This window comes from the organism of the source record quoted next, unplaced genomic scaffold (assembly GCF_019419815.1).
Source record: "Pyrus x bretschneideri cultivar Hongxiangsu unplaced genomic scaffold, Pyrus_bretschneideri_v1 Contig33, whole genome shotgun sequence".
NCBI classification, from domain to species: domain Eukaryota; kingdom Viridiplantae; phylum Streptophyta; class Magnoliopsida; order Rosales; family Rosaceae; genus Pyrus; species Pyrus x bretschneideri.
The window spans coordinates 1,122,899-1,147,744 of record NW_025999646.1 but is presented as its reverse complement, the minus strand read 5'-3'; the positions used below and the strand labels follow the sequence as shown (position 1 = coordinate 1,147,744).

The 24,846-nt window shown below is 35.6% G+C and overlaps 3 protein-coding genes across 7 annotated transcripts; 1 reads left to right on the top strand and 2 right to left on the bottom strand.

Annotated features, from left to right (window-relative positions):
* Positions 1-2,311: 2,311 nt before the first annotated feature.
* LOC103944079 (nucleobase-ascorbate transporter 2) lies at positions 2,312-6,279 on the top strand. The gene is made up of 13 exons (XM_048591178.1): positions 2,312-2,759; positions 2,861-2,958; positions 3,201-3,377; positions 3,754-3,854; positions 3,944-4,019; positions 4,144-4,203; positions 4,375-4,559; positions 4,815-4,911; positions 4,986-5,131; positions 5,201-5,292; positions 5,385-5,462; positions 5,566-5,726; positions 5,877-6,279. The coding sequence occupies exons 1-13, from the start codon at positions 2,669-2,671 to the stop codon at positions 6,087-6,089; spliced, it is 1,575 nt and encodes a 524-aa protein (XP_048447135.1). The 5' UTR covers positions 2,312-2,668; the 3' UTR covers positions 6,090-6,279.
* A 156-nt stretch (positions 6,280-6,435) lies between these two features.
* LOC103944076 (O-fucosyltransferase 8) lies at positions 6,436-17,656 on the bottom strand. 5 transcript variants are annotated; one of them, XM_048591174.1, is made up of 17 exons: positions 17,330-17,656; positions 17,152-17,223; positions 16,982-17,053; positions 16,526-16,885; positions 13,714-15,464; positions 13,263-13,622; positions 13,093-13,148; positions 8,872-9,515; positions 8,688-8,777; positions 8,494-8,593; positions 8,334-8,404; positions 8,140-8,228; positions 7,882-8,002; positions 7,664-7,807; positions 7,249-7,583; positions 6,906-7,146; positions 6,436-6,834 (listed from the first exon to the last, which is right to left on the bottom strand). In XM_048591174.1, the coding sequence occupies exons 8-17, from the start codon at positions 9,259-9,261 to the stop codon at positions 6,529-6,531; spliced, it is 1,887 nt and encodes a 628-aa protein (XP_048447131.1). In that variant the 5' UTR covers positions 9,262-9,515; positions 13,093-13,148; positions 13,263-13,622; positions 13,714-15,464; positions 16,526-16,885; positions 16,982-17,053; positions 17,152-17,223; positions 17,330-17,656; the 3' UTR covers positions 6,436-6,528. The 5 variants fall into 5 exon arrangements, with proteins under 5 accessions (XP_048447131.1, XP_048447132.1, XP_048447133.1 ...); XM_048591175.1 differs by having other exon boundaries at positions 13,714-15,320; XM_048591176.1 differs by having other exon boundaries at positions 13,714-16,732; positions 16,833-16,885.
* Positions 13,264-19,644, bottom strand: LOC103944078 (leucine-rich repeat receptor-like serine/threonine-protein kinase BAM2). Its single transcript, XM_048591321.1, has 9 exons — positions 19,575-19,644; positions 17,330-17,473; positions 17,152-17,223; positions 16,982-17,053; positions 16,526-16,885; positions 14,482-15,118; positions 14,279-14,372; positions 13,714-13,840; positions 13,264-13,622 (listed from the first exon to the last, which is right to left on the bottom strand). The coding sequence occupies exons 1-9, from the start codon at positions 19,642-19,644 to the stop codon at positions 13,264-13,266; spliced, it is 1,935 nt and encodes a 644-aa protein (XP_048447278.1).
* Positions 19,645-24,846: the final 5,202 nt, after the last annotated feature.

The following is a 24,846-nucleotide window of genomic DNA, read 5'->3' as shown; positions in this document are numbered from 1 at the left end:
GTTTAGTGTCAGCCAGTCCAGCTTAGTCCCTAAAGCTAGTTCAGTCTGAGATAGTCCAATGCAACAAACGCATCATTATATTATTGAACAAAAAAGGTAAAACGGTGCTTGTGCTTGCAGTTATCCATGACGCCCATACCATAAAGTGTAAAACTTATGAGAAAACTCAGTGTTTTGTTGTACAGTCCATGCTAATTTTTTAGAGATGCATGCTATTGCTTATGACAATCGTTCACGTATGTAGATAATTGTCATTAATTTATATGTTGTGGGATTCAAGTAAATATTCTTATAACACTATGAAGTGAAGAATGTCACACGTCAGAAATCTTATAAAGAGTTGAACTTTTCTCTTTTTTTTATCAAATCTTTTTTGGTGACGTCTCAAATTTTTTCATGATATAAGACTAAATTTGCTCAACTTCACACGTGAGGAGGTGAAACCGTGTAAGTATGTCTTATATTTTCATGTATTTTATAGGGTCCTTTCCTTTTCCTTCTGAAAGTTCATTAATGGTTGGTAGGGTTTTGGTCTGTGGAGGTGGGGAGAGATTGGTATAAACAATGAAACTTTGCTGTGCGCTACAGCAGGATAAAAGGGAAAACTCGAGCAATTCGTACAGGATATGTCGTACGTGCATCATGCACACACTGTATTATCAACACGAGATCGAGAGAGAGAGAGATGACAGATTAATCAAATGGGGCTCCTATTTCCAAGCTGCTTGTCTTTCTTGTTACTTAGCGTGGTGAAATATAGACGTTGGAGATTCGAACGGAGTACTGCTCTTCGCACGTTGAGGTCTAGTCAGATTACTTATTTTTCTTTTAACACAAAAAACTAGCCAACTGCATCTTTTTTTTTTTCTTTTTTTTTTCTTTCAATAAGGATAGCTGTTGTATAGTAGGTTAAGTTGTTAGTTGTTAAGAAGAGATGAGTTGGTGGAAATTAAATCTATACCAAAGTGTATAAACATAATTATTTTTCGTACTAAAGTAAAGCGTCATTTGCTGCCAACTGCATCTTCACGTACAATCGTTTTGTAACCGACTATTTCTAAAAGCACCCCAAAAGGATTCAATAAAACAAAAATGCTTTTAAGGGATTTGTTTACAGTTAACAAGAATATTCATATGAACTTTTATTATTACTTAGATATGTGTAGCACTTATTTCCCCTATTGTTTGGAATAATAATATATATCAACAACGATTTCTTATTTAATTAGATTCTACAATCTATTGAAAACTTTACTTCTTTAAATATTTCCAAGGCCTTCACTACACGAGACTTAAATATAATTGTTGTTCATGTATGTGTCATCACGTACTTATAACATAAATAATGAGAAATGTAGATACAATGAAATATTTTTTGGTTACATGTTTGGTTAAATATTCTAAGAACATGCAATCCTATACATATAGAAAATTTCTACAACTATATGCGTGATAATCCGATAAGTCATGTGTCTTACGCTTACTATTAAGTATCACACATTATACACCATATATCTACACAAAATGAGTGAGGAAAATATGTTATAACTTACCTAACAAATAAAATTGACAACATTGATAAGGAATTAACTAGAGAAACACTAAGAGTACTTGTACATGTACTCATGTACGAATTGACAACTCTTAACAATTGAGCTAAACATTATATATAGACGATTGACTGAACTCAAAAAGTCATAGTGTGACTTCTATAGTCCATAGTGTGCACTCAAAAGAAAAAGTTATCTGTTTCGCACTTGTAGGTTAATTTATGACACCATTCCCTGAGATTGAGTTCAGAACTCCTAAGCTTATCTACACTTTTTCTCCTTTTAAGGATAAAAATTAGATTTGCAAGGATAGGATTAAGAAATTTCATTTATTAAAATAATTTAATTCTTTACCTTTTTAGGTTCAATAGGATTCTCTATAGATTCTTTTGGTGAGGATCCAAGAGATTCGTGAAATCGTGTCCGTCCATCGTATATTATGTGGTTAATTTTTGTCAAGTAATGTTTATGTTTATTTTTAAATAAAAATATTTAAAATAATTTTTGACCATATAATGTACAATAAACAGACACGATTCACAGATTTCGGCAGACTCTTTTTAGGTAATTTAGAATTCAGAGCAATTAATAAATTAGGTTGTAAATTGTAGTGGTAACTTGGAACAGTGTGGCAGGCAACGGTAACATCCAGTTTTGGAAGTTCGCTAAAGGGTAATCTCGGAATATGAAAACTTTAACGGAAACTTGTTAAAGACCTACCAAAGAGAGGAGTAATATGAACTCAAAAGGCCAAGGCGAACTCACTAGTGGGCGCCAAGTGCACAATTTTTCCTCTTCACTGCTTTCCAAATCTCACACCTCAGCAAGTGAACTGAACTCTCTATCTCCTCTCTCTCTCTCTCTCTCTCTCTCTCTCTCTAGCCTTTTGCCCTCAGTCCTCCTTTGCCTCCATCATCCACTAGCTCTGTGCTTTTTTCATTGTCATTGACTCTAATCTCTCTCTCTCTCTCTAAACTGGTACAAGTGAAATCCATTTCTGCATTCATTGAACAAAACCCAGAGAGGATTTCTCTCTCAAATCAGTGTTCTTTGATTCATTTGGTGAAAACCCTTTTGGGTTTAGAGGCAAATTAAGGGTCTTGAACTGGGCAGAAGCCATGGAAGCTCCAAAACCAGAAGAGATAAGCCATCCAGCAATGGACCAACTCCAAGGCTTAGAGTACTGCATTGACTCAAATCCCTCTTGGGGTATGTTTATTTTTCATCTTTTCTCAAACCCAAGTCTCGACTTTTTTGTTGGGTTTTAAAATTTTCCCAACTTTGGTTCTCATTTTTTGTCTTGAAAACAGCGGAAGCAATTGCTTTGGGTTTTCAGCACTACATTTTGGCCTTGGGAACTGCTGTGATGATCCCCACATTCCTTGTTCCTTTCATGGGTGGTGATGATGTGAGTTGATTTGTACACCACTTTCATTCAGTTCTTATATCTTTGTGGCCTTTGTTTTAATTGGAGATTAAATTCAACTAGATTTTGTGTATTTTTAAATCTTGCTAATTTCGTAAGAAATAATTAATTGTCAATTTCACATAGCAAAAATGGTCAAGATCGAATTTTTTTTCAATGTTCGTGTACTTTATATGGACTGATATGGGTGATGAATGTGCTCCTTACTTGACTTAATTGACCAGAGTGACAAAGTGAGAGTAGTGCAGACTCTCCTTTTTATTCAAGGAATCAACACACTTCTACAAACATTGTTTGGAACCCGATTGCCAACCGTGATTGGAGGGTCTTACGCATTCATGGTCCCGATAATATCCATAATTCATGATTCACGCTTGATGAAGATTGAGGACAATCATGCGGTAAGTTCAATTTTTATCTCATTTTATGCATTTAATTTGGTTTTTTGCAACTTGAAATGTGTTCTTTTGTTGACACTTGATAGAAACCAAGCTGAGTCTATTCTTTCCCCTGCACGAATGCGGAATAAAATGTTTTAGATTTGAATCATCGTGACTGCGAGCGAGCTTCTGCATAGATGATTTACTTATGAATTTCTTATAGTTACTATGTAAATCCTTGCCCAAATTTCATTTAGATGCCAATTACTTAGCTTGAATTCCTTCATGATATTGTAGAAGAAAATTTCTCAAACCACTTTAACAATCTACCATACTACTAATCTGGTGGTTTATGAAACCTTTGGAAAAAAACTAATGGCATTTCAAGCATCTCTAGAGATTCCTTGACACCATGAGAGCAGTCCAAGGGGCTCTGATAGTAGCTTCAAGCATACAAATTATTCTGGGATATAGTCAAATTTGGGCCATCTGTTCCAGGTACAAATTTTATGACCAAATCAACAAGCAAGTTTCGATAATCTTCTTTATTTCATATTTAATGAGGAAATCTACATTTCTCCGTATAGGTTCTTCAGCCCTCTCGGAATGGTTCCAGTTATTTCCTTGGTGGGTTTTGGTCTGTTTGATAGAGGCTTCCCCCTGGTATAGTAAAAACTATCATTGCCATACTTCTCAATTATTAATTTTCTCGAGTTTTGAAAGATGAAAGCAATTCTCTTCCCGTCTCACTTATTTCAGTTCCCTGACTTCACTCAATGCCTTTCAGGTTGGAAAGTGTGTGGAAATTGGCATTCCTATGCTTATTCTTTTTGTAGCTTTCTCTCAGGTATTACTTATGTTCCTTATGTACTAACATATGATATACTATGTTTAGCGTTTACGGAGAAAGGAAGGGCAGATGTTAGGAAAGTATCTTTGTGTAAAATCTTATAGTATGCTGGTTGAAATTAATACGATCTTCTTATCTGTGTTGTGTTTGTCCTGTTGGTGTAAACAGTACCTAAAGAACTTCCATGCAAGGCAGCTACCAGTATTGGAACGATTTGCTTTTCTTATATCAGTCACAGTGATATGGGCATATGCACACCTCTTGACCGCCAGTGGTGCATACAGACACCGCCCCGACATAACCCAAGTCAATTGCCGAACTGATAGGGCCCACCTCATTTCTTCTGCTCCATGGTTGGTACCAAAACTAGCTTTTAATTGGTTGCACAGTCTGCATTAACTTGAAAAGAAATGGTTGAGATATATTCACCCCACCCAAATGTTTCTGTAAAGTGCACTTGAAAAACTAAAAATAACGGCACCAGCGTGGCTCAACTTTTAAAAGCGTCTTTGTTTTACCTTCATTGTTCAAATTTCTTGTGCATTGAAATGTAGCATTGTCATTAAGGCACATTCAATTTGCGAATATTTACAACTCCTTCTAAACAGGATAAAAATACCTTATCCTCTTCAATGGGGTGCCCCAACCTTTGATGTTGGTCATGCTTTTGGAATGATGGCTGCCGTTTTTGTTTCATTGATCGAGGTATAACCCATACGGACTATACCACTCAAGAATAGATGATATAAGTGAACGTAAACTAATGCTTACTTTGACAGTCAACTGGAGCATACAAGGCTGCATCGCGTCTAGCAAGTGCCACAATACCTCCAGCTCATGTTCTCAGCCGTGGAATTGGCTGGCAGGGAATAGGAATCCTACTAAGTGGACTCTTTGGGACGTTATCAGGCTCAACAGTCTCTATGTAAGTATTTACGAGTCTTGCTCTTGAATACTTCGTGGAACTGGACTAATTTTTTCGGAAACAATACAGAGAAAATGTGGGGCTTCTTGGGAGCACTCGTGTTGGAAGCCGTAGGGTCATTCAAATCTCAGCCGGTTTTATGATATTCTTCTCCATGTTAGGTTAGTTCTGGAAAAACATATGATTTTTTTGTTGCCTAATCCCGCACTTCCAACCCGTCTTCCACTTTTTAACTCAAATCATAGCCTTGCAGGTAAATTTGGAGCTCTGTTCGCATCAATACCCTTCACCATATTTGCTGCTGCATATTGTGTATTATTTGGTCTTGTTGGTAAGGATCCAATTTTACTTTCACATTAATTTATAGATTTTATTGAGCAACTCATCTCGACCGTTTATCTGCATCTAATTGCCAATCTATTATGTGCTCTCAGCTTCGGTGGGGTTATCCTTTTTGCAATTCACGAACATGAACTCAACGAGGAACCTCTTTATTGTTGGTGTAGCTTTCTTCTTGGGTTTGTCTGTTCCCGAGTACTTCAGGGGTTACACTTTGAAGGCTTTCCATGGTCCTGCTCATACCAATGCCGGATGGGTGAGTTACCCTTCTTTAACCTCAAGAGTCTTTCTTATACGATGAAAATTTATGATATACCATGTCAAAAAGAGAAGAATAATTCAAAATCGTTATTCAGTTTTGAGCCATATTTAAGGGTGGCTAACATTCTATTTCTTTGATGTGCAGTTCAATGATTTTCTGAATACCATCTTCTCCTCATCTCCAACTGTGGCATTGATTGTCGCCGTTTTCCTGGATAACACACTTGAGTACAAGGACAGTGCAAGAGACAGAGGAATGCCGTGGTGGGTCAAATTTCGGCAATTCAAAGGGGACAGCCGCAACGAGGAGTTTTACACTCTCCCTTTCAACCTGAACCGATTCTTCCCTCCATCTTAAAGTAGCACAGTGATCAGTCCATGGTCCAAAAAGATGTTTAGAGGAAAAAGATCATTTCCAGATAGGGATTAGAACATACATGTTCTCTTAAATGCAGGGAAATGATGACAGTGCTTCTGCTGCCCTATGTTTTCGTATTATACTTTGACTCGGATTATACGGGTTTAATCCAATAAGTTTAATTAGTCCAGTTTTGTTCATCCTTTCTCGGTGTAATTTTTGAAAGTCGTTAGTTTAACTTGCAGCTATGAAAACATATGGTTAATGTTTGCAGAAGCATGTTATTTAAGGAGAACCCTTAGAACTAATGCATGCAGCTGCCACACTTTATATACCATCGCCGGGAAGAAGATAAAATATAAAATGTTATATATGACACCAAAAAATACAGTTATCACTGACTGATAAACATCGAACGGGGTTGTCAGATCGAGCGCAGTTAGTGAGATTTGCACATGCACTCCGGGCATCTTGGCTGCCGATAGATACTTCGACCGGACCTCCTCACATGCACCCTTTGACCTTCGTCAATCATCTTTTTTACTCTATCTTCAAAGCTGTTCCACCCTATACTATTCTCAGACAAAATTGCTGCTAGCCTCTTCTTGTTTGGCCGCAAAGTAGGAGCACGGCCAGCACCGTAGTAGGTCCGAAATCCAGACACTAGGGAGGATAGTTGGCTCCCAGAGTCAGTCATAGCAAACACATCGGCGGTTGCACAGGCAATGAAGTCTAATGCTGCTAACTGCACCCGAAATCACATTGTTATAATATGAAGGGTTTATTACAATTTACTAGTGAAAGTAACTCATTTACCTTAGAAGAGAAATTTTGAAAAGGTGCAAGTTCGCTCGGCGTGAGGAGAGTTTCCTTGGTGACCAAGTTAGGGTAGAGGCTGGTGAAGGAATTCATCTGGGAGCTTCCACCGTATATTTGAGAACCAGCTAGATAAATGTAGGTTCCATGCTTGAAACCTAAACCAGCAAGAACTAGTCCTGCTTCTTCTGGTGTCAATGGGCACCTCCCCAACTTTCTCAACTGTCTTGGAGAAACTGCCCTGCAAGTTTGGGCCGCACACAGAAAAAACATTGTTTAAACAAAAAATTGTCCATCAAACAAATTAGAAAAGTTGATCAAAAAGGCAATTGAAGAGAAATACTTTGAGTTCTTCAAGCGCTTAATGAGCAGCGGAAAATGGATTTCCCTGTAGGCTTGGAGTTCCTTTCTCTCACTTTCTCCACCTCCGAATTCACACAGGGAGTAGGCCACCATGTCAATCTCAAATCTCAAGTGTAGAGCGAGATATTTAGATGGGCCTCTTGCAGAACCATGTACTCTTGAGGGAGCTTTTTGCATGAAATTTCCAAGCAATTGTTTGTCCAACACACTCAAAGCAGCATCATATTTTCTTATCCTTCTAACCAACAGAGAACCGACTTGTTGGATTTCGGGCAAAAATTTCAAAGCATGAAAGTTACATTTGCATCTTAATCTCTGCAACAGATTGGAAAATATGTTATCGTTAGCCAACAATAATATCTATTTGGATCTATTTACTAGAAGTCAAGTATAACCTGAAGTTCAGAAGGCAACGGATCAAAGCCTAGTCGATTTCCATATCCGAGGAAGTGAACAACTTGATTTCTCAAGAGAAGAGGAAGTACAGTTCTGATATAATCAACTGGTTTTGCCTCCTTCACAAGATCTGCATCCGTAATCTGCAAGGAGAAATAGGAAATTGGTTACCAGATCGTTTTGGAAATGAATGTAATCATATAGGAGAACGACGTACAAGGCTACCGATTGCTTCAAGGTCCAGTGTTTTCAAATGAGGAGGAAGTTCTTTGATAATGTTAACTTCATCCTTCAGTACATCTATAAAATAATTTTCTTGGTAAATATCGCCGAATTGACTGCAGTGACAAGGAACAAAACGAACTCAATACTCCAAACAAATCAACAAATCTACGCATCAATAACCATTTTAAATTGCACCATCAAATATAAGTTTTTAATCATATTTAAAGATGACCAGATAATTATCTCAAACCTCGGATCGTTCCATACATTGCTGTAAAGAAATCTTGGAAGAACAAGAGTAGCATTAAGAAGAGATGCCACAGCAACAGCATTGCAAATCTGTAATCATCATAAGAAGAATTCGTACCGATAAGTTCGACAGAAGCACTCATCTGATGAATGAACAACCACCTTATTAATTTTATACACGCATAGAAGACTTACAGCAACTCGTTGTTGATTGAGACCTCCATTTGCACTGACTATTATGTAGCCATTACTTTTGTTGTATTTCCCTGAGAGGGAAGATCACAAACTAATGACTAACAGGAAAAGGGTTTTTATCATAGAAAACGAACTTGCAATAAATAAAATAAAAAAATACCTAGGCTCGTCAAAACTTTCCTGTCTGCACAAGGCTTCCATGCAGCAGCCTGCTTATATGGTTCTTCCCATAAAGTCGACGACTCTGGCTTTAACTCTTTCTAAAGCAAAAGATTTACGTGAGTAAAAAGAAAGGTTCGGTAAGAAAATCTAACAAGCTTATCCGAGTCAAACATCGCAAGTTATGAAGAAAACCTCAGCAATGGCACCTTTCGCCAACTTTAGAAGCCGGTCATACATGTGTGCTGGTGATTTTTCTTTCATAACGTAGGGGACCCTGTCCTCCTTTGGAAAAGAATTGAGTATATATTACAGACGTTATGAACAATAATAAGGGAAGACTTAGAAAATTATGGCAAGAATTATGTAAGATCTTTACCTTAAACCCCGGTGGATTACTTACATAAGTTGAACTATTCTGAAGAACCATTGAATCGAAAATAGACACTATAAAAGAATCAAGCAGGAGAAGGAAACCCATTAACGCAAACACAATGACGATTGATCGCACATCTTTTCGAAGCCACAAATGCTTTTTCCCCACGAAGCTCCCTTTACAAGTACTATATTTTACAGAATCACTTCTCACAACATGAAGATGGTCATTTTTCAGACCATGAAGGAACAACATTTTGGAATTCAAATGGTTATCTCCTCCTGGCATTCTCCTCCCAATATTAGAAGGATCATAGTCTTTCGTCCCTGACGATAAGTCATCGTCAACCTGCGGCTCGGGGCGTGGACTTCTTGGAGACCCTTGTTTTCCCATTAGACTCTGATCTTTCAGCAATGCTTCAACATATGTAGTACATAATTTTCTTCACCATCTCTAGTTTCCGAAACGGACAAGAAGTTTTGGCAAATAAAACCAAGAGGGAAAAACACTCGTAGCAACCCACACAGGAAACAACTGTATAAACTTGCATTTGCACCAGCACCCTCTAAATCTATGATATTTTTGTTCTCCAAAATGGATCCACCAACCAATTAGACCATGTAACGAAAATACAGGTTTGGTGGCACCTATTGACATCAAAGGATGAGAAAAATATATAGTCGGAGCACCATTGAAGGTATGAATTCCAAGTGAAGCTAAGAAGTAGTTGAAAGTGGAACACATAAGCAAGAGTGAAATGCAAGCGAAAAATGAAAACTCAGCAACACCATATTTAACAAACCAAACCTGAAGGCCAAGAATTTTGTAGTTATATACATATTTTGCATACATATAAATTATAAATATTATGTCGTATATTAGCAGGGGCCTTTCTGTTGAGAGTTGTCCCACATCGGTGAGGGACAAGGTTGGTTATGTGCTTATATGGTATTGAACTGCTCTCCATATTACCAATTGATTTTATGGTGGAACCCCAATTTCATTATGGTATCAGAGCGGGTTGTCCTCGTGTGAAGTCAAACGGCCACACGTGCTCCACGTCTTCTAGTTATTGTCCACGTGTAGGCTTGAAAATTCGCCACACGTGCAGGGGCGTGCTTATATGGTCTTGAACTACTCTCCATATTACCAATTGGTTTTATAATGGAACCCCAATTTCATCATTTTCAACCAACAAAGCTCAAATTACAGTTTGGAGTATGATCCTCCACTAGAATATAATTTGCTGATTTGGGCTTATTTATGATTGTGATTAGAGTGGTCCTTTATAAACTTTATTGTTTTTGGGTAATATTAAGGGAACTAAATTTGTAGAAAAATTTACAAGAATGAACACGTTTATGTTAGGGAGAACAAATTTTTAAACAAAAATTTGCAAACCAAATGATGTAGTTGTAGATGATTGAGTTATAATTTAAGCGTTGATTAACGTGCTTATTTTCTATTGGTGACATATAATTCAATTTGCAAATTTGGTTTAAAATTTTAGTCTCTCTAACATTACATTTTTTTTTTACATCCACAATTAAATTTGCATAAACCTCTAGACACCTATATTTATAATATTCCTAAACTGCTTAAAAATAGAGAGAGAAAAAAAATTGGCACAACCATCTCAATCGTGAATCCAACTCACCCCCTGCAAACCCTTTCTTCTTCTTCTTCCCCACCATTCCTCATTCGTCTCCAAAAACAACAAATCTTAGTCCCCATCCAATCCAGTGACTTCTTCTTCTTCTTCTTCCCCACCATTCCTCGTTCTTCTCCAAAAACAACAAATCTTAGTCCCCATCCAATCCAGAGCCCATCACTCTCATCTGTACTGTCAAAATTGATGGCGAAAGCTATGGACACCCGTTGCACAGAGAAATTAGGGAAACAATGGCTTTTCTTCTTTTATTGTAAGCTACAGCACCACTCAAGGTGGCTAGAAAATGGTTGTTCGCGTATCCACTAATTTGTAGGTGGGAGGAGGAGGATCAGTCACCATTAGTTTGGTGAGGATTTAAACAAGTGAGAAGAGAGCGGATACAGGGTATGGGTGGTTGGGGAAATTTGAAAAAATAATAAAAATTTAGACCTTATAACCACAACTTTAATTTTATAATAATTATATGAAATTCCTGATATACCCTTAATAACTACATACTTCCTCTTTTTTCCTAAACCCACCTGAATAGTCGTTGTACCGGATCTCCATCCGATTTAGCTCTGAAAGGAAGTTGTGATTGAAAAGATGAGCATTTGATCATTCACTTCACATGGGTGTTTTTACCTTTTTCTCTCCTTTCTAAATTCAATGATTGTTGAGTTATATTGGGTTTTCTTCCAAGTTTTTCAAATTTTTCCATCTGGGTTTTATCTCTAATTATCACTTCTGGTATTGGATAGCTGTTGTACTTACATGTTCATCATCATTTTCTTCCTTTTGTCTTCAAGATTTTCAATCTTTTATTAATATATAATTTTGGGGGGAGGCAGCTAATCTGTGTTGGAGAAAAAATAGATGAAGGTGGGGAGACAGAATGATCGAGCTTGCAGAACCTACATGGTGGTCATGCCAGGTAGAAAGCTTAACGTCGGCGAGGTAGCAGGGAGGAAGAACTGCGAGATTTAGGTAGACGGAGGCTTGCGGGTGGACGTCGCCGACGAGTTTTTTCACGGTTAAAGAGGAAAAGAGGAAATTTCTTTAGTCATTAAGGGTAAATTAGTAATTGTGCACCAATTTTTAGTTATAATTATCATGAATTTAGAAAAATGACTATTATGGTTGTGCACAACCATCCAAAACCTAACCATTTGAATTATCTCTAAAATTTAGTTCGGTGGTTTAGTAACTTTAACAATGGGATACAATGGTCACTAAAATTTTTAAAAAAAAAATTTGATTTTTTGATATAGGCGCCTCAGTTTTGAATTTTCTAGATCAAACATTCAAGTCTTTTAGTGATTTGATTAAGTTTTTTGTCATAATTTTGGTGCTACATGCACATTATATTGTAACAAATTTCCTATAATCTAACCTTTTGATTACACTCTCCTCCGTTAGAGATAATTGTTAAAAAAAAGTTGGTTAGATTCAATTTATTTTCACAATAATGCTACAATTTAGCAATAATTATCTACGATTTAAGATATTTTCTTTCCAAAATAGTTTAAAATATTTTTAAATCCCCCCAAATCAAACGTACCGAAATAAGTTTTTCTTTTAGTACGTTAAGAGAAAATAGGATTGAGAATAATATAAACGTACCAATACACAATGTGTACAAAATGAAACATACCAAAATAAAAATAATGTACCAATATTAACAATATGTATCAAAATAGGATTGAAAATAATATAAACGTACCAATACACAATGTGTACAAAATAAAACATACCAAAATAAAAATAATATACCAATATTAACAATATGTATCAGATCAATCATACCAAAATTGTAAATAAACATATCAATTAATGATTTTCATAAATTCAAAAGTATCTGTAGATAATATATACGTAATGTATTGTACCTAATAATAATTCATCAACAACTATACCTAAAAAAACAGCAGAAAAAAAAAATTTCACAAAAAAATTGAAAAAATTACACGGAGCTTTTATGTTGATCACCAACTATTTGAAAAAGAAAAAACCATTTGGAAAAAGAAATAATATTAAATGTTTGCATAACACCAAAAAAAAAAAAACAAAAAAAAAACTGTGATCGAAAAAACATATCTAGAAGAAGAGAAAATATAGTTTAATTACTAATATCTCCACTAAATAAGGAAAAGTGCATCATGCATATAAAAGGATAAATTCAAAATTTATTTTAATTTTAAAAAATAGAGGTGACTATGGGTCAAAGCACTTTAATCAAATTTTAAAAAGGCACATATGTTTAATCGAAATGATATAGAAAAACTGTAGGAAATTCTAATTTTCCCAAAAAAAATATTTGTGACTGTCCAAAGATAAAAAAATGGGTGAATAATGAACCACTCTTACCAAAAAAATTTAAGAGAAAATAAAATATAATTAAGAAGTAAATTCTTTTCGAACATTTTTTTAATTTATTATTATTAAGGGAAGGGAGGAATGTTCGAAATTATTATAATAATTTAGAAAATGACGAGTTTCGAACCTGAAACCCATGAGTCCATCAAAACTATACTAGCAGCCTCAATAAAAATAAAAATAAAAATAGATCATACATATACACAACTGCATTTTACTTCAATCGGTTGAAAAGTTTGGCTTCCCTGTCCCCCTACACAACAACATTAGTAACAGTCAGTAATTTAATGATGATAGTAATGTAAAACAAGATAATCTTCATATATAAGAATAGACACCTCCAACAGTATGCAATACTGCAAACTACCTCATGCAACAGCCTTCAAAAGCTTTATCTTGATTTTTTTGAGGGTGACAACAACATCTTGCATGTTTATCCTCCCTTGCGGTGACTCCGCAGAACATGCTAAGGCCAATCTCGTAAGGGATGACAAACAATGTCTCTTGACCACAAATTTATCATCATCATCCTCTATACCAAGTAAAGTGGCATCCAGAACTTCTATTATTCCATCTTCTAGTAATGAATTTGCAATCCATTCCTTTAAATTAATTTCCCCAGCAAACATTTCATCCGTCGGCTTCCTTTTCGTGAATGTTTCCATCATTACAATACCAAAACCGTACACATCCCCTCTTGTCGAAACAATTCCTTCCATTCCGTACTCTGGAAGCAAAATTACAAGTTAAACTTCATCATACACATACATGCAACAAATATAAAATTGAAAGATAAATTATGTAGTTAGCAAGATCACCTGGAGCCATATACCCAATTGTGGCTAGGGTCAACGTCTGAGGCACAGAATCTCCTCCCAAAAGTTTTGCGATTCCAAAATCAGCAACATGTGCAACCATGTCATCATCTAGGAGTATGTTGCTTGGCTTCAAATCACAATGAACAATAGGTAATTGATAGCCATGGTGAAGGTATTCCAATGCCGATGCAACATGTATCATTATATTCAACCTCTCAAGGACATTCAAAGAACATGTTGAAGAGAACAACCACTTCTCTAAGCTCCCATTAGGCATGTATTCCAGTACCACGGCTTTGAAATCAATTTGGGAGCAACAACTAATGATTTTGAGAAGATTTCGATGACGTGTATTGCTTAGCATTTCACATTCCTTGTCAAAACTCTTGAAACCCCCTTCTACTTGTAAATTGAAGACCTTTACAGCAACACCTATCCCATCTGAAAGTGCCCCTCTATATAATGTGCTAAAACCCCCTGTACCAAGTAAGTTGTTTGCACTAAATCCATTTGTCGCCCTTAGAAGTTCTAGGTATGAAACTCTTCTGCAGAGAAGTAGAGTTACCAACGCAGTATTTGTTGCAACTACAGCATTCCCCTTTTCCTCCGTAGTATCAACATCGATATAAAGGCCACTAGGAGTATTGCTGATATGATCCCTGGAATTATATATTTCAGGGTGGATATTCTAGCTTTCCTTGAATGTGGTTGAGACGCTGTACTATTTTTGCAGGGCCTTGGAGTGTGTTGAAAGACAAATTCAGATACTTGAGATGAATGAGTGCTTCAAGAGACTTTGGAACTACTCCGGAAAGATTGTTTTTGGATAGATCCAAGAGTTCCAGGCTTAGCAAGTTTCCAAATGAACTGGGGATATGACCTTCTAAATTATTATTTTCCAAGGACAGACTAACCAAATCCTGGAGTCCACTCATACTGCTTGGTATAGCACCATATAAATGGTTATTTGATAAATTCACTTCTATCACAACTTTCAGTTTTCCAACATCTTCTGAGAGAGGACCAACGAGTAAATTGGATGACAAGTCTAGGATCAATATATATGTAACCTTCCATAAGGTAGATGGTATTGTGGAAGTTAACAAATTGGACTCTAATGATATCTTTCTAAGTTTTGCAGTTAAATTACCTAGGCAGGAAGGTACGGAACCAGAGAGTTGATTACCCCTGATATTCAATTCAACTAGGTTGTCCAGTAGACAAAGTTCATCTGGGATGTATCCTTGCAACTTGTTATCATACAAATAGAGACCCTGGAGATTCCTTAGTCTTCCCACAGAAGTTGGAATTGACCCACTCAATAGATTGGATACAATCCCTAAGGATATCAAGCTAGTGAAGTTTCCAATATCATTGGGAATGCTACCCCTCAAATTGCAAAAGACTAAATGACGATATTCAAGCGACGTAGACAAATGAGATAAAGTTGGGAATAAACCCAGAAAATGAGTTTGAAGACACGTCTAGCCTCGTGAGCTTAGAGCCATTGGAGATAAAGTTGGGGATTAGTCCACTGAGATTATTCATTGCAACAGACATGAATTCTAGGTTTGGAACTCCAATGCCTATGTCTGTTGGAAGACTTCCTGAGAGTTGATTATCAACTAGTGAAATTTGTCTCAACATGGACATATTGAAGATTTTGCATGGAATGGGACCATTAAAATTATTAAAATCGAGTGTTAAAATCTGTAAATTTTGAAGATCACGAGTCTCATCTGGTATCGTATCTGCCATAATTAACGTACCACCCAAGTTAGTTTAATGGCCTTAGCATTCTTAAATACTTCATATTATTCAATAGTTTCACTGAATTGTTAAAGAGAAAATAAAAATTAAAAGAGGATTGAAAACTTTTTGAGGAAATGGGCTGCAAAGATGGAAGGATACGGCCAGTAAGCTAAGCAAAACATTTCGTTTGTATTATTTAGTTGCTGTGAGAATATCTTTTAATTTTCTAACTAAGATATCAATTTGTTCTTTAGACTATAGCCCATTTGATAATCATTTCATATTTTTTTGTTTTATTTTTATATGTGTCAGAGTCTAGAAAAATATATATACATGTGAGAAATGAGATATAAAGAAGAGTGGATGGTATGAGAGGTGCACAAGACTATTCAAGATTTTCTTTTCATTTATTCTTTTATTATATTTCTACTCTCCCACCAACCTTCATTTGTCATCTCCCTCATATTTTTCTCTTATCTCAAGCACAAAAAATAAAAAACAAAAAGCGAACGATTATAGAACGGATCCTTATTGAACATGTTGACTTCAATATATAGAAAGCTTTACAATAATCTCCTCAAGTTATGTCAGCAATTTCTATTTTTAACAAGAATTGGTGAGACTTCAAAATTAAGTACTTAGTTTTATCTGTTAATTATAGCATGTTAATATTTTGAACGATTCATTTACCTATCAAGCCACATTTAAATTAAGAAATAATCATGACAGGAACAACATAATACATAAGAAATGTTATTAGCACTCTAAAAATCTCATTTTACACTTCTCACAAGTGTATTTTTTTTTTCTAATTATAAGAAGTTTTGAGCGTAAAATGAGATATTTGGAGTGCTAATAGCAATCCTCAACTCAATAAAAAGGGGTCGAGTTTTGATAAAAGTGAGTCAAAAAACAAGGCTCGCTCTCTACTTCTGTCATTGGCAACAACTGAGGCTAAGCCTGAAGCCAAACTAGAACTAAAATAAATTGAAAAGAGTTATGAACCTCTTCTCAAATACAAGGTAATATATAAGTAGAGTTGGAATGAGTTGGCAGGTACCTGTCAAGTTGTTGCCGCTTATACTGATCTCTATTAACTGGGTCGAGTTCCCGATACTTTTCGGTATGTTTCCACCGAAGTTGTTATAGCCTAATAAGAACTCAAGAAGCTCCTTGCATTGCCATAATTTGGATGGAAGTGGACCATCAAATTTTTTGCTTATCAAACTCAAGATCTGAATACTTGGAAGATGTTGACATAAATTGTCTGGAATACTACCAGTCATGTTGTTAGCTGTTAGAGCCAAAATTTTCAAAGACGACATATTGAAGACAGACAACGGAAGAGGCCCTTTTAGGGCATTAACCTGCACATACAACTTCTCCACCTGATCTTTAGTGCCAATCAAGTTTGGGATTTCTGAAAAATCAACAAATACGTGTTAAAATCATCATCTGGCCACTCTGATAGGGATTTTGTTAACGTAGAGGAAGGATAAACCCGAGCTTGTCCTACCTTCGAACATGTTATAGTCAAGATATAGCGTCTTGAGCATAGTTAGGTTCCCGATTTCTCTTGGTATGATACCTGTTAATTAGATAAATATGTGCATCCCCGTAGTTAGGAACCAATAGAGTAATTAAGATAAATATTCAGTGCAACGAGTTCAGCGGATTGAATCATACCTTTGAAATTGTTTTGTCCAAGTAATATCTCTTTCAGCATTGTTAACTTCTCGATATCTTTTGGTATGCTACCTATAAAAATTTTGGAATTGTATAAAATTAAAAGACCAGATAGATAACATGGTACTAAAAATTAAGTAATGATCACCAGTTTGGTAATTGGTAAGTATGTACGTACCGGATAGCTGGTTGTTTCTTAGATCAAGTACTTGCAGTGCAGATAAGTTGAATATATCATTGGGTATGGAACCTGAAAATTGATTACCATACAAATCGAAGGTTTGAAGTTCAGATAAGGACCCGAACCATGATGGAATGGTTCCTGCAAAGTTGTTAAAGTTGAAGCTAATCAACTTCAACCTGCGAAGATGAGACAATTCCGAGGGCAACGTACCACCAAAACTGTTGTTTCTGAATTCCAGCTAAACAAATTACAAAGATTCCGCAGGTGAAAGCAAGAAATAAAAACAGCCCCAAAAAAAAAGGTCAGTACAGACAAGACGCCACATATGCACATAATGCATGAATAAAGGTTCATATCCATACCTAAAGCAAAAATTACATAGGAGTCCAAAAACTAAGCCCAATTGTAGAGGCCCGAAAGTGACCACACCAAAAACCTAATAACCCTAAACAGAGCTTCACCAACCGTGTACGCAGCCGAATCGGTGAAGACGACCAGTGGACAAAAATCCAAGAAAAACCATTGCATGGAGCACAGCTCAAACCCATCATAGTCACAATGTCGGGGAAAAAGTGCCAAATATGCATATCCAATGAAACCACACCAATATCGATCGCCACGTTTCTGGTCCTCAGCCGATACCAAGCATACAATGGGCAACTAAATGCCCAAATGCAAGTAGTAACAAAAAAGGTCAGGTGGTGTAAACACCATTCTGAAGAGATACCGGACCTTTATAGGGGTGACAACATATAGTTGTCTTTGACCGGAGAGAAGCACAAAAGAAGCTCTTGAGAACCAAACCCCTAACTTTCCCTAAGAACCAAAACCCTATCCTTCCCTATTAACCCAAAACCCTAACATTATTGAGTAATAAATTATGTTTTTTTGGAGGATAGATCACAAGGAAATCGATAATTGTAAAAAGTTGAAAGAGGCTTTTGAAAATTGTGTTGTTTAAAAGAAAAATCGAAAGTATATAATGATAGAGAATAAGGCAAGTCAGACTATTCCAATTGATAATAGTAATAATTAATTGTTACTGCTTGTTCTTATGATTTGAGCATGGTATGAAGAAATTGGAAGAAATAGTTTAAAATAAGTAAACCACAACTTAAGGAATATTATTTTAATTTGTTGGAAGAAATCGTTTAAAAAAGTAAACAACGACTTAAGGAATATTAATTTAAAGGTAATGCTAAGAAACTATAAGACATTGCCGTAAACTTTAAAAACCTAACCTTTGTTTTGTTGAGTGTGACGACAACATCCTGCATGTTAATCCTCGACCTCTGGTGATTATGCAGAACAGTTATAGAGCTAATTTCATAATGGATATAAGCAATCTATCATGCACAAATAAAAAGAGAGTACTGAGGTCATTTTAAAAGCACTTTGAATCCTTTTAAATACACATTCAGACGAGCCAATATTCTATGAATTCATAGACTGAGTACAAATTTCTAGAAGCTCGATGCGTGAATAATAAACTTCAATATTGAGGTCATCAATCGGAATGAAGTTAAAACTGTTGAATATATGTAGGAAAGTTGAACTTGGAGGAGAAGCCAGCGTAAAAACAAAAGTTCTGAAGTGTAATAGTTTAATTTCCAGGGAAACTTCAAGTAAATTTTTCTTTTTAATGAAAAGTTTTGAGAACACCAGTATTTCTCAAGGCTCCCATTAGGCATGTAGTTCAATACCAATGCTTTGAAATCAATTTGGCTACTTAGCTAATGACCTTGATAAAAATTTGGTGTCGAATATTGCTTAGTATTTCAATTTTCCGACAAAAGTTCTTCAAAGTTATTCCACCCTCGCACTATTAGAGCCAGTCCACCCATATTATCTTGGCAAAGCGGATAAGAAGGCTTGGGCAATTACTGTTCATATTAATTAACAATTTTTTATACCTCTTCTTATCCATTTCCAAGGGAATTTACTATTCACAATTCATTTTTTAAGCAAATAAAGATATGAAAGAAATAAATTGTATAGAGTTTTAGCGCAAAGAGTGAACACGATGATTAGGTATTTATAGGAAAAATAAATAAATATTTTCAAGATTTTAGCTTTCATTTTTTTAATTTAGATCTTTTATTATCATTTTAATGGTAGTCACGACCATTGGATTGGAGTAGCGAAATGACCAGATCCGACATGGGGCCGGTAGCCCTAAGGTTTTGCTCACGTGACAATGGTGTTGCCCTTAGAAATCTTAAGAGCTACTCAGACTTACCTTCTCGAGCTGTTGTCGTTCTTAAATTGGCCCACCACTTGCCTAGCAAGCTTACACCAGTGGAGGCCATTTTCTCATCAAGGAGGAGAGAATTTTTGCCCTTTGCCTGGGCAAAACAAGCCTCAAGAAAATACTGTAATCCCTACACCAAATCAACACTTCTTCCTACAAGTTAACAACCTCAGACACAAAAGCCCACGTTGGTCCAATCAATGTTTTATCCTCGACAAGCCTTCCAACCCATCATTTTTACATAGAGCCCAAAAAATGCTGCCACCCTTAAGGGGATAAGTGTTTCTCACATTTCTTTGAGTATTAACAAAGCCCAACGTCCAGCCATCTCCCTATCGCAAGACGTGGTGCTGTCTAGACCGTGAGATGAGTCCACCTTACGGGCACTGCAGTGGGTTCCCCAGTAGCAATAGCATTAGCAGCAGCGGAGGCTCAAGAATTCAGACCACGACGACGAACCAGGCTTCGACCACCACATCTATGAACTCGTTTAAATGTGTTTTTAAAATAACTGAAAGTGTTTTTAGATAAAATATTTTTAGGTTCCAAAAACACTTTAAGTGCTTTTTACAAAAAGCACCTTAAGTACTTTTTCAGAATTTATTAACATTTTTACTAAAAATTGTTTTTAAAAATATTTTCATCAAAAACACTTTTATTTTAAAATCACATTCAAACGAGTTCTATCTTATTCAAGTTTGACCAAAATCAATTAATGGTCCTCCACTAACCACCGACGCTACAAATTTATAATAGTAACTTTTATCCTAGTAATAGTAATAGATACTAAGCCCGGTGATCAGTCAATCTTCCTTTTTGATGAAACGGTAATCTCATAATCAATTGTAGACAATCACATCATTTGAATTAATTATATTTTTTAAATTTAGTTCATTATTTAATAAATTAATAATTAAAAAATAGTTAATTAAATGATAATTGTGGTAGACGAGAAGTATTTCTCCTTAATTTTCTTAAGTTTTGTAAATTTTTCAAATGATGTGGCTGTCCACATCAAATGTCACCTAAGGTAGTATAAAAATATGGTATGAATAGCATTACTCGTTTATAAACGCTTTCTAAATGCCTAAAGCATGAAGCTTTAAAGACAGCCTTTTGGGGTCATTAGACTTTTGCAGCATAACACATTAGAAGCTTGGGAGAGTTTGTTCACACTTTCCTTGTAAAATTCTTGTTCTAGTGTAAGCTAGTTCAACCCTTGATTCGCCATGCCTGTACACATAACAAAACAAGCATAGATAAATTTCAGTAATTTCTCATCAGTACAAATGAACCATAGAAAAGTTGAAAAATAAAACTTTACCGATACGATTCACATCAAATCTTAAAAAAAATACATACCAAAATAAAATTTTTGAATAAAAAAATGGAAAGAATTTCTAAAACTTAAGCCTGATTATGAGCACGTCTTAATGATGCATAACCATCTATAGCAAATTTTCATTTACAATAAATGAGTCGGAAAAAATTAGAGAAATTTTGTAAAGTAGGAATGAGGTATCCGTTAATATGTAAGAACAAAGAACATGTTTGAGTGCTAAATTACTCCAACTAATTAATCTGACGTGTATATGCAAAGTTTGTAGGCTTTAGGTAATTCTCATGATAATTTCAGTAATTTATGATGAAAATCAACATAAAAAATTAATAGCTTTCCAAAAAGAAATTATGCATCGAGTAGTAGAAAATTATTTTCACATGTAATAGTGGTCAAAACAAACAGTGCTTTTAATAGAAAGACATTAGACCAAGGGCAGTCTTCAGACAAAATGATTAGGCACACCCTTTTCACACTGTGGCTAATGACTAGGCTACTAGATGAATTTTGGATGACCCTAATGTTAAAGGTTTAAGTTTTTTTAGATAGAAATAAAACGCGAAGTGTGCACAAATGGTTTTAGTTTATTCACTGGGGCATTTCGTCGAAGACTTGATGAGTGATATTGAAGAATTTGTTGAGTGTTGTCCACGCAACTTGTCGATATATGCCTAACATGTATTACATCAAACATTTAGTAGGTACAAAGGAACCCATTCAAAACATTCTAAGGATCCAGAAAACTTTCACATGTATATTTTCAGAATCTCATGTGGTCCTGGTACCACCTAGATCCCCTTGTGCATCTGGCTCTGATAATGCATGCTCTAAAATCACGATAGTTATTATATGAGTTTAAACTTTGAGATTTATGTAATAGATGGATTCAATTGCATGTATTTAACGACAATCAAATAGTGCTAAGCTCGTCGCTATTTCAAAGTATAATGACGGTGAGTAAAAATTCACCGACTATATAAGTGGCGGTAGTAAGTTAGGTTTGAATCTCTTTTCCAGCAATCCTCATTAATATGCAATCTGTAAATTCTTATATAAATTCATAGTTGACAACTGCAGTTAGGTGTAACACGTAATTCCTTTCGGCTCCAGATTGTGCTTATATCTGACGTTGATGCTGAGAGTAACCAATCTCTTCATATATTTTTATTGATAAAATAAAATAAAATAAATCTAATGGTTCCATGAGCAATTAATTAATATGAAGCGATATTTTATATTAACTTTAGAGCTTTTTCTTTCGGCTAATCAAGAAGTAAATATTTGTATGATTGTGTAATGCTTTAGTGGTGTTGAATTGGGATAGAGATATGGTAGGTTGATCGATGGGGTCAAAGAATAATAAAATATGGAGGTTTACAAAGTCTTTGAAGACTGCGAAAAAGACAATCTAACCTTCAAAATATTAAGACATGTATTATTGAGGTTTCCACTTTCTGACTCACTCTTCTCGTTTAATTATTCGTTCCTTAATTTTATATTTGGTTGAAGTTTTATATTAGTTAAACTAATTAAACCAGAACGAGGATCTATCCAGATCCTCCTTGTGATACTCATATTGTATATATTCATCGTACATTGTACATTATACAGTCAGAAATTATTTTAAATAATTTTATTTAAAATTAAACATGAACAATATCTGGCGAAAGCTGATCGTATGATATATGATGAACGAGCACAATTTGAGGATTCCTGAGATCCTCACAAAGAGGATTCGGAGAATCCTCATTCATTAAACCATCAACTGCCTAATCCATGTACCAGAGTTGATCGAGGGCATAAATGCAATTCAACTCAACTTCATAAACCCTACTCCTTTGTGGCCATTGGACCACAAGGCTTGCAGTACTAGGAGTGAGCAATCCTGCAATTCTTATTGTCTGATCAAACATAAACTTAGCTACTTTATAATTTCATGGATGAAGCAATGTACATTTAAAGTGTTTGATTATCATGCATACATGGGTGTAGCTAAATTAGCTAAAACAAAATGTGTTTGTTCTTCTAAACCAAAGTTTGGATCTTTCGCTATTTCCGCAATTTAATTAGTTTAAAGTAAAATATCATGTTGGATTCAAGCAGTCATCACATGACTGGATGTTTTGATCGTGGCTGTTGGAAGACTTGGGATCGGTCGGCGGCACGATGAGAATGGTGGCAGGAGGAGCAGAGTGAAACCCATCAACAAATTTGTATAGACTTTGGCCAATGAGAAACGGCTTCATCTGTCAAAGCCATTGAGCTTTCTTCATCGAGTTTGAGGAAGCTTGCAGTGCTAGGGTTAGAGAAGTGGGTGGGGGTGACGGATGAGGAGGACGAGGAAGAAGAAAGAGAGGAGGAAGAATCGGTGGCCATGAGAAAGACTAGAGACAGGAGGAGACAGGAGGATCGACTAGGGTTTCAGAAAGGCTTGGAGTACACTCCAAGAGTAGACCTATAAAACTTACTAAACCTCACCCAATCTAGAATATTATGGCAAGATATTAGAGGAAGAGATAATACCATTTCTTTGTTTCGATTAAACAAAAATATAGGTTCTAAAAAACGCTAGACGTTAGTTGGGTTGCTGGCTGGGGCCTAACGCCTAGGCGCCTAGGCGAATTAAACGGATTTAATTAAATCTATTATATTTCATGTAAATAAATATCTATTGATACTTAAAATATAAACGATTTCATCATAAAATACAAAATGGAATGACATATATATTATGAGCTATTGTAACATAATGAAAACATGGAGGACAAGTATATAACGTGTGTTCCTTTAAGTATTCAACAAGTCTCTTACAATTTATTAAAAAAGTAAAATGCAAAATGAAAGTTATCTATTTTCTATCTAAATGAGTCGCAATCTAGGCAGGTGTTTGGGTGAGTCTGGGCGGGCTAAGCAGGTGCCTCAGTAAGTTTAGGCGCCATTTCTTAATTTTCAAACGTCTAGGCATTTATCGGGACGGTGGCCAACCGCCTAACACCTAGGCAACGCTAGGCGGAGATTTTTAGAACAGTTATATAGGTAAGGAAAACACGTTCACATATCTCTAATTGTAGGAGAAAACTCAATGTAGTTGTTGTATACATAGGTACATAATATAACCAAATTATTTTTTAATAGAAGATTATAACCAATTGTCTAATCACGTGACGAGAGAGACAACAATAATTACAGTTGAGCTATCTAAGTTTAGCAGCGATGAGTGAACGTATCCTATCATGTCTAGCAATTGTATATGTTGGTGAATATAACCGAAGTATTGAAGTATTCTCCGACGTCTAACAGAAAAACAAAAAACACCTCAAAACTAATTGAAAAACTCATCATAACTAATTATTTAGTCACATGACGTGAGATGGGAATAACATTCGGTACGTACAATCGGGGATATCTAAATCTGACAGTGATAAGTGAATGCCCCATGCCATGTCTTTTCAATTTTCGTTGCTAATGGTGTGTTGGGGAAATTGTAGGCAATTCAATTAATATCTTGATGATGATTCTCTGTGGCTGGGAAAAAACCTAGGCAAAAGAGAAACAAAAGACAAGACAAAGGGTGATTTTCCGATCCATTAAAATTCTTATACAACGGTATATTTATATTGGACGTGAATATTGAGTGTGTTAGTCGGGTTGGACTTTAACTCATTGAACAACTTAATAGGTTTGGATTGATATTATTTAAGAGGTGTGCATCCTTTCAATTTTTGATCGTCGAATTAAATGAATTGAAGAAAATCAAATGATATAAATTGATAAAGATGTGTGTGAAGTAAAAAGGGTATATGGATAGCAGTTACACCCCTTATTTAAACTCACCTTCACTCAAGAAATTGGGCAAACTAAGCCATCCAAACTATTATAAGGCGAGCCATCCAAACTATTCTAAGGCGGGTTGAGTTGGAC

Coding starts and splice junctions, on each gene's coding strand:
- LOC103944079 (XM_048591178.1), top strand. CDS start 2,669: ATGGAAGCTCCAAAACCAGAAGAGATAAGCCATCCAGCAATGGACCAA. Junction 4,020..4,143: donor TTGATAGAGGCTTCCCCCTG/GTATAGTAAAAA, acceptor AATGCCTTTCAG/GTTGGAAAGTGTGTGGAAAT. Junction 5,293..5,384: donor GATATTCTTCTCCATGTTAG/GTTAGTTCTGGA, acceptor ATAGCCTTGCAG/GTAAATTTGGAGCTCTGTTC.
- LOC103944076 (XM_009354468.3), bottom strand. CDS start 9,261: ATGGGAAAACAAGGGTCTCCAAGAAGTCCACGCCCCGAGCCGCAGGTT. Junction 8,229..8,333: donor TCAATCAACAACGAGTTGCT/GTAAGTCTTCTA, acceptor TGATGATTACAG/ATTTGCAATGCTGTTGCTGT. Junction 7,584..7,663: donor CGTTGCCTTCTGAACTTCAG/GTTATACTTGAC, acceptor AATCTGTTGCAG/AGATTAAGATGCAAATGTAA.
- LOC103944078 (XM_048591321.1), bottom strand. CDS start 19,644: ATGGCCTCCACTGGTGTAAGCTTGCTAGGCAAGTGGTGGGCCAATTTA. Junction 17,054..17,151: donor TGGACAAAACAATTTCAAAG/GTATGATTCAAT, acceptor TCTAATTAACAG/GTATCATACCAAGAGAAATC. Junction 13,623..13,713: donor AATTGGGTATATGGCTCCAG/GTGATCTTGCTA, acceptor TTTTGCTTCCAG/AGTACGGAATGGAAGGAATT.